Source organism: Homarus americanus, unplaced genomic scaffold, assembly GCF_018991925.1.
Source record: "Homarus americanus isolate GMGI-L3 unplaced genomic scaffold, GMGI_Hamer_2.0 scaffold50564, whole genome shotgun sequence".
NCBI lineage: Eukaryota > Metazoa > Arthropoda > Malacostraca > Decapoda > Nephropidae > Homarus > Homarus americanus.
In genome coordinates this window covers 4,852,279-4,862,011 of record NW_024715014.1, presented here as the reverse complement: position 1 = coordinate 4,862,011, position 9,733 = coordinate 4,852,279, and the positions used below count along the sequence as shown (strand labels likewise).

General features: G+C 35.7%; 1 protein-coding gene across 1 annotated transcript; it reads right to left on the bottom strand.

Moving 5' to 3' along the window:
- Window positions 1–1,859: 1,859 nt before the first annotated feature.
- LOC121853860 (protein cornichon-like) lies at window positions 1,860–9,632 on the bottom strand. Its single transcript, XM_042348242.1, has 5 exons — window positions 9,502–9,632; window positions 7,726–7,794; window positions 6,605–6,717; window positions 6,014–6,157; window positions 1,860–4,823 (listed from the first exon to the last, which is right to left on the bottom strand). The coding sequence occupies exons 1-5, from the start codon at window positions 9,580–9,582 to the stop codon at window positions 4,790–4,792; spliced, it is 441 nt and encodes a 146-aa protein (XP_042204176.1). The 5' UTR covers window positions 9,583–9,632; the 3' UTR covers window positions 1,860–4,789.
- Between the last annotated feature and the right edge of the window lie 101 nt (window positions 9,633–9,733).

The window sequence follows — 9,733 nt, the reverse complement described above, 5'->3', positions numbered from 1 at the left end:
TTTTAGTTTCCTTCTTCATTTTGTGGGATAAATTTCTTAACAAATGTAACATATAAATTGGTTTGTTTTAATAGTGTGGAGAAACCATATGCTCCTGTTCCTTTCCTAAAAAACATTGGCAGCTTGTGACATTTTAATAATTGTAGGTTTTCTTTTACTGAACAGAATACAGCTACTCCCCAACTTACGACGGGGTTGGGGACCGACATCCAGGTCGTAAGTCGGAAATGCTTAAATAATACTGTACGTACATAGAAAATCTAAAATGAGCGTCTCTTTTTTCTTCTCAGCACCACAAAACACTCACTTTTAAGCTTGCCAGCCATTTTAAAGTGAATTACAGATGAAAATTTTGTCTGTGTACTGACTTGGGACTCGATAATACGTAATTTGACCAAATTTTGGTACAAATGAGGCAGGTCATAAGTGCGGGTGGACCCAAGTCAAGTAGGTCGTAAGTCGGGGAGGAGCTGTAAAGATATTTTCTCCTATATTTAGAAACTACTTTATATTTATTACATTATACTGTACTGTATACCCCCTTTAACTTGGGACAAATTGGTGATGTATAACTCTTGGCTTGTGGCATTTTGTTTATTCTTTCAACAAAACCAATAATCCTCTCGCCACTTTAATTTTGCATTTGACTTGATGTAATATTACTGTAAGATTCATTGACTGCTAATAACAAAAGATATACAGTAAAGACCCCGAGTACTGGGCTAATTAAACCACAGTGACGTCTTTACTGAAATGGAATCTGTTATTCGGACATGTATATCAGCAGAGACGCAACTGTTTAAATTACCCTAACACAGCATGGCATATTTAAGCTCATAATAAATTATGACATACAGTATACATTAAGTCCTCGCTTAACGTCGGGGTTACGTTCCTAAAAATGCGATGCTGTATGAAACGTTAAGCGGATCAATTTTCCCCATAAAAAATAGATAAAGTACGGGAATTACGTTCCTTAGCCTCCCTTTGCCCCATGAAATACATTACATATACAGAAAATCTTTGCCATTTCTATAGTAAATACTGTAGTGCATACATATACTGTACTTTATATATATATATATATATATATATATATATATATATATATATATATATATATATATATATATATATATATATATATATATATATATATATATATATATATATATATATATATATTTTGTCCTCAGCCCATCTAGAATAAACAAACAATCATAAATCAACACAGCTAAAATTAAGGGATGCGAATTAATCTGTTTGCTAGCAATCAGCTGATGTGAGAGGGTGGTCGCACTGGTGCCACTCACCACCTGCCTAACTCGCCCAGCACTCACTTTCCTCTCAACTTATTTTGTAATTACTATATGTTATCAAAAATAGATTTTCACTCAACTTTAGGAAGGCAATTCATCCACTGAAAATGCAGAGCCCAACTCAACCAGCTCATCATCCACATCACTGTCTAGTGGTGTGGCTGTGGACGCATCTGACACGCAGGAAACACCATTGCCACACTTCATTGCTTTCAGCACCTTGTTTTTCTGCTCCAGTATAATTGCTTGCCTTTATTTCTTGGCCTTTAGGATAGTTAATGATGTAGTAGCTGTCCTCTTGGACATAGTGACGATGATTGATGCACGTGGTAGAAGGAGATAGTGTCACACAATATGTCTATTCACTTGAGCGTCAGTGCGAGAACTGAGGAGGATGCGTGAGGGTGGCGGGCAGTCATGTAGTGTGCCCAGACACGCGTCTGGTGGGAAACATTAGACACGAAATTGACTCGCGCAAAATAGGAGATTTGCTTTAAATTAAACCATTGTGCTTAATTGTGGGGTAATAACACATTGAAATCCAAGAACATGTCACATTATTTTCCACATGACTTCAAATTTTATTTACATGAATTCAATATACACAATACTTTTCAACGAATGTTACGCCCATATAAATTGTGGGATTACTGTATTAACTCCGATGATTATCTAAATGTAAGGTTGACAAAACCATAAAAATTAAGAAATAATTCTGAAATTCCATTTCCTAAAATAGGTGGCTAAAAAGTGCCAGTTGTCTAAGCCAAGAGCAGTGGGTCTTCACTTCTGTACTTTCTATGCAAGCACCCTGACATTTCACAGGGTATAAAGGACACAGTGAACCAGATGATTCATGTAAGCTCAAGCCAACTTGTACCAATAGAACAAAGGCTTTAATTTCAAGCATCAGTACAACTTACACCCTTTATTCCAGGAGCCAGCATAAACAGCACCATAGGTTCCAGGATACATGGGTGCAGGAGCATCATCCAGAGGATTGGCATCGCATCTCACAAAAATATAATCGCAAGGGTCATACACCAACGAAATACAACCAAGCTAAATGACTAGTAGTTTTCATCAAGAAAAGAAGCCCCCCAGAGGCTCTTAACTAAACATATGACTCACATTCAAATTGATGATTCAAACTGTCTACCCACAAATGTATCTATGCAATGCTTAACTGAAATACAATGAATCTAGTTTGAAGACAAACTGCAGCACTGATGGAACAAATATAACTAAATACTCTCCTGGGTTTGTGCTAAGGCCAAAGGGAAAGATTGAAACAACCCAAATGCCCTTTTTTTTTTAAACTTGGCCATACTTAATTTGTTTTCAGATCTTTTGAAGGATTCAAATACAGTATGACCAATGACTGAGCAAAGAATAACTCCAAGATAGGAAATACTACAGATCCAACTTGCTTTAAGATCAGGTAACAGACATTTTCTCTCAAAACAAAACTTTCCTGATAATTCATTTTACATTGTACAGTACATACCAATAAAGGATCCTTTGCTTGGTGGTGCAAAGACCCAACCATTTGCCTTCCTGTTAACAAAAAATGGATCATTAAGCAACAGAAAATGCTCTTGCAACATGATAAATATACGTACAATATAATACCAATACTGTACCTAGGACTGCAAGGGATTCATAAACAAACTATCAAATCACTTAGTTACCAAACCACAGAGTCAAAAGAGAAACATCCAATCAACTATGGCATGACTAGGACACTGAGGTGTACTGAGTCTGGTCTCTCTTCTGTAGTTTGCATGGATCATGGAGCACTGCGGCAAAGACTTGCAACTTTCAGCCTTGGCAACTAGCTTGTTATTGCTATTCTTTACTTCTGGGGCTGCAGTTGCCCTTAAAGATAATAAGTGTTAAAATGTGATTTTTTTTTATAAATGCAACTACAGTACTATATTGACATTCATAAAAAAAAAGTCAACATATGACTGCTATTTGTTGATTCCAATACTTGCTTTTGTATGAAGAAAAAGGTGTCAAATTGACTTTCGTTAAAATTAATTTTCATTTATCGGGCTTGCGAGTACATACATACATACATCAGGGGATACCTGTATAGTCGAGACATATGGAAGGGTCCTGAGAATTCTAGTTTGCCTGTCTGCCTACAAACTTACTCAATACACTTTATCAATTAGTTTAGATTTTCCCTAGAGTATAACTGATCATGCACCACATACTGAATGTGTACTCATATTTATGTTTGACTGAAAACTATAATTCTTGACCCATTCATTATTATTTTTACTTTAAATTCATGTTTTCACCCATGTTTACTCTATGGAGCATCCATTAAAACATTCATAAACAAATAAAAAAATTAATAAAATTAATCAACTTAAAGCTATTTTGTGTTCTTAATTACTTTACTTGATATAGGTACAGTAATTGTTTTTATGATCCTTTGATAGATTAAAGTTATTAAATGGTAAAAAATCCATGCTTTTTTATCATTAGAAATATTGCCTATGGCTTATTGGGTCACTCGAACATCCAAGTCACACACATTGACACAAATCACGTCAAATCATTGGGTAGCAACAGCTCACATACCTTCTTACATATGTTCTTACTGATAATGCATTGTGACACTACTGATAAATCCTGACATTATTCCTCAGCATTATACCCCACTGAAACCGAAGGTGTGAAAAACTAATTTAACAACTTATGAGTGGGTAGGGAATGGTGATCATTGCCACAAATTCTTCGTTTCCTCATGGGCTGATGTACATTTGCATTTACTGAACTCATATGTTGGTACCAACCAAACATCCTTTTATTATTCTTCAGTAAGATACACTTTCAAGACACTTAAAACTGTATTTACATTATAATTCAAATTTTTAAAAACTAATTTGATCAATTTGGAGTGGGTTAGCAGCGGTATCCATGGCTGCCAATTCTCGCTCTTTCACACATTAATATATGAATATTTTACTGTTATTGTATACTGGTGAGCATTCATAATTGTGTTTTGAAGCTGTTCACTGTTTTATTTTATGTAATACACACAAGTTTTATGTACTGTATGTATTTGTGACATAGGATTGGGAAGTGGGCCTGGAAATTAATCCTCTTTTTACTATGTAAATCTGGTTTGGTTTTGAGAAACCTTATCAGAATGCATCCCCCCATACAAAACAAAAGACAAGTGTATATAATTTCCAAGCCAAAAATCCAAAGAGAAACCAGAGCCATAATTTTTTTAACAGAAATTTAGTGTTGCCTTATACTCACAAAAAATTAAGCCACTTCATATTAGGTATATACAAGATAAAGATAGCTCTATACTGTTTGAATCTTAAAGGCATATAGAAAAGCTAACATTAAAAGGAGAAAAGAACAGCTTTTAAACCTAACAGCATTACAGTATAATAATCCATGGCAGGCTGGTGAAGGCTTTACTTGTGACACTCCAAGTTGGTTTATGCTGCTCCAGAGATAAGAGACACAATCATCCTGCAAAATTCGATGAAATTATACACTTACAAAATAAAGACATGAAATATTAAAGCAAAATGTGGTCATGTAACATAAAAAGAGCCACTCAAAATGGGGAATTACCACTGAAAGACATTATTTCCCCCATGAGCATGATTTCCCATTTGGAAAAGTGTGGATACTACACACTGAAACTAAGACTTCAGAACCCAAGGTAGCAGTGTGGCCAACACTGCACTTGACTACTGACACTTCCCATCTTGTACAGTTAGGTACCCTTTCACAGTCAGATGAACTGGGAGTGCCATGAATTTGAACCAGTGGCTATTCAGACAAGAGGTGAGCCAAAGTAGTCTCCCGGCAGTGTGACAGCCCCTGTTTTCCCAAGGCACCCAATGCAGGGTGGATGTCGTGGAGCTTGTTTGCTCCAACAGCATCCCACCTGCATTTTCAACTTGAGCAGATGGCAGCTCTTACTACTGGTTTCATATCAGAGGCAGGTAGAGGGGAGCTAGTGTAGAATCAGAGTTAAACAAAAAAGTTATTATGAACCATATTACTGAAACATAAATTGGCCAGGTACAGTATCCTGAGAGAATATCCATTAGGCATGGTGATGCTGCTGTGTTTCAATGTTGAAATATGAACTTGAAACATAAAAGGTTAACATCTAATAAGGCCAATGATAATGGGGTTTAACAGAAGCTCTTCTCCACTTCACACAAACTAACTAAAATTTTAACCATAATAAGTCTCAACATTGGTCCTTTTCAAGTATCCACATGAAGGACACAGTAGATGATACACCTAACTGAGAAGTGAAGGAGCTACTAAGTATTTAGTGATGCAGCAGGAAGTGAAAGGATTGGCATATGAACTTCCTTTTACAGCCCAGAAGAATTCAAAGCAAGTAAGACTACTGAAAGGGTTCGACCCCCAATGTGTAGTCCTTAAGTTGTCCACTTGTTCATATGAAATCAAATGAATCTTCAACTTTGGTTAAACTGGGTGACAAAATGGTTTTTTGCAACAACTGCATTAAAATTTTGTTCACATGGATAGTGTATACTAACAGAAGACACATTAAGCCCTCTGCCAAAAGCAGGGCTCTGCTTGAGGATACTGTATTTCAGTACTTTAGTACTTACTAACAAAGAAAGAATTGATATGTAATTACAACATATATACAGCCTAGCTAAAATACTCACCCATAGAGGTAGTAGAAAAATGCAAGGAGATAAAATGCTAATTTGACCCATCCCTCACGTTGACATTGGCTTAGGACCTCATGGTTCATTATGCTTGTTGGGTCATATAATCCTGGTCCACTCATCACTGGCCGTGTTCGATACCTGATAATAACTTAAATTACAATGACAAAAATACAGCATATACCTAAATGTGGGTGCAGGGATAATGATAATACCCCCTTGCACTGTATAATGAAAGGGTAAATTGCAATATGATGGGGGACAAGTTTGTTTACATTGGGAGGAGAGTGCAATAAAGAATTAAGTTAATGTTTAACTGAATACGGTATGTTTTTAAATGTTTAATACCCAGGTTTCGGATGCTTACAGGGCTTTGGTTCCTGTCATATGACACTATTATTTTGAGGTACTGTTTGAATTGCTATGCAGGCATGGCTAGATTATGCTGTCAAGTAGGCATTTATCTTTCACTCGCTCATGCATCCGAGTCCCCCAGCCTTTTCCCATTCAATTAGATTAAATAAAAAAAAAAGACAATTACTGGTGAAAATTTGGCAATACAGGTATGTTAAAAATAAATTTAAATACCTGTTGATGTGGTACAAGATGAGAGGAATGTTTAAAATCAGGGAAAACCATTCTCCAGCTATGAGAAACAAGGTGTTGAAGAGTAGATGTAGGGCATATTCTGGTAAGACTAACTGTAAACAAAAAATAAAGTCATTAGTTTTAACTCTTATCTGCCTTTACTCTCACACACAATTCAAGACATAATGTTTAGTTGTAATCTTTCCATCATTAATCTTGCAATGTAAAGTAATCTAAACATGAGCACATACACACAGTCTCACTCACCCAAATTTGGTTACTGTATTAGAAAATTCTTGTTAAGAGATGTATGGTTGAGGACAGTGATACTGTACAGACAATGGCGCTCACTCCCCTTCCCCACCAGCCACTGTGAACTACAGCACAAAGATGTGATGACTTGGTGCAAGGAGTGTGAAGTTGTCTTATGCATTGTGTGTTACAAAAACTTCCACCTGATCAAGACGTTCTTAAATTCAGTACATGCAAATAGTATATATATTTGAAATAGTGATAAGAAAATAGTGATAACCTTTGTACTGCTTGAATATTCCTACTATTTAGTATTTTATAGCTCTTTTGAGAAAACAGAAATATTTTGTGTTTTATAATAACTATAAGATAGAAATATGACATAAAAGTGTCTTCAAGTAATAAATGTGTGCAATCTGGGCTGTGTGCAATAGCTTCAAACAAAACATCTTCTATCATTCCACACTCCAGACAACTCTCCAAACATGCTACAATGAAAGATGAATTTAAGTACATTCTTCTGGTATTTTTCTTATATTGATTTACCCATTTATAAGGTGTCAATGGATTTTCTTTTAAGTGTTTATTATTATAAAAATGTTACCTTTGGTATGTTTAGTATTTATCCTGACAGTGATACAGCCGAAAATAGATCCACCAATCACAATCACCTTTACATACACCTTTACTTTATCAACTATTGTCAGGTAAAATTGCAAGCATGAGACCCAGGGTGGGGTCAGTGCATCTTTGACTGACTATACATATGAAGGAAGATATGGAAACAAATGGGTTACAAATGTACATATACCAAGCCAAGAGAATTTTTCGAATTGCTCAGAAGAGATTAAATACTGTACAACACTTACAGGATTAAGGCTATTGCACTGGTCTATTGGATTTTTGTAGTCTGTCTTCAACTCATCAAAGGCAATAATCTGAAAAGAAAAAAAATTAATAATTTTTATATATGAAAAATTAAAGGTTGACCCCGAAATTCTGTTTCACAGCAAAGACCTCAGGTGTTCGGGAGATACAGTAGAGCAAAGGTAACACAGTACCGGTACTTTACTCCATAACGTTTCCGACAGAAATTTATACTTATAATTTTTTTTAACTTCTTGATTTCACTAACAGAAATGATGTTTTGATCATACAGAGTAGGCAGGCCTTTGAATTAAAGATAAATTGTGGGATAAAAAACACAAAAAAAATGACAAAACCAAACCTAACAACTCTTAAATATCAGTATACATGTCTAACTTACCCAGAGAAACCAGAAGGACCTGATCTAACCTCCTGCTGAAGGTGGCTTTGCCCCCCTGCCCTGGTATGTAAACCTAACTTAACCCAAGAGAAGAAAAAAATAGAGAAGCTAAACCTGAAATAAAAAATTGAAAACAAAAATTATATATATAAATTTCCGACGAAAATGTAAGTAAGCGCATCTGCACGAGCATTGTGACATCAACACTTCTGCTTATTGGCCAAGTAAGAAGTACGGCAAACAATGTATGTTTCTGCAAACGGTCAGTTTGTATTTTCGACCAACCACGGCTCTCGAGTTGAGCAATGTGTTTCTCCGATGGTTTAGACAATTTTAAGACACTTTTCTTCGATGGCGTTTCCATCACAAATGACTTAAATATACCAGGGGATCCAAGGGGACAAAACCCCCAGGATAGCAGGTCAGGTCAGGTAACTTTAAGTCATTTGCGGGGGAAACGTCATAGAAGAAAAGCATCTTAAAACTGTCTAAACCATCAGAGAAACACATTGCTCTACTTAATATCTGTAGTTGGTCAATACTACAAATTGACCCTGAAGATTTGTACTCTTAAGTGAAATTGAAAATACTATAACTCAAAACTTTCAATTTCCAATGGAATGAGAAAAGTATTTTTTTCATAGTGGATATACTGTAGATAGGTAGCAGCAAGCCACAAAATCACACTGGATATAGATAAGGCAGGAATATTGATGGACTGTGTTATTATTGATTGTTAGGTTATTCAGAAAGAAGGCCACCTTAGTAACCATCATTGTATAGTATGCCCACTACACACGTGCATTAGACTGCCTTACCTATATCCAGTACTTTTTTCCTTTATCTATATTTAAGATTACTACAAAATATTAACCCCCAAAAAGTACTGGTATTCCCAGCATGAATAATCCTGCAGCATTTCAATTCAAAACTTAAAAGATCTAAGCTAATTGTATGGATAAAACTCATTAAGTTCTCTCGTGATGGCCGAGGTTTGAATGATTCCAACAAACATTTAACCTTAAGTGAAACAATGTGACAGGTGCAGTTTCTTGGGCCATGGCTTAACTACGATGACACTTAAACTATAAAGGAATGGCCACCCTTTTCTTCACATTCACCGACCACGAATGTGAAATGTATTTTCCTTCAGACTTGAGTGAATTATATTAAAAATATCAGCAGGCCTTGGAGGAATTAAGATAAATCATTATGTAATTTAACACAACACGTTTTCATCAATTAATAATGCAGTGAGAACTTGTCATTCTCCACACTTGACATGTCAGTGTGAGCCTACTTGTCACTACATAGTTCTAGGTTAAACTTAAAACAGAAAGAGACATCTGCATTGGTCATGTCTGTCAATCACACTTACGTGAAATATGGCGAAAAATATGAGAAATGCATCAACTATTAGAGCAATAATGTAAGAAAATGCTGCAAACGTAAAGGCCATGTTTATGTTTGGGGAGACACGCCGGCCGATGGTTCCTATATCCCACAGGTCAGATTAAAGCACATTATCATATTTATCTCATCTGGTTTTTTTTTAAGAAATATTTCATCACCAAACAAATATTCTATTACTTTTCCAGTAAACTTGAATA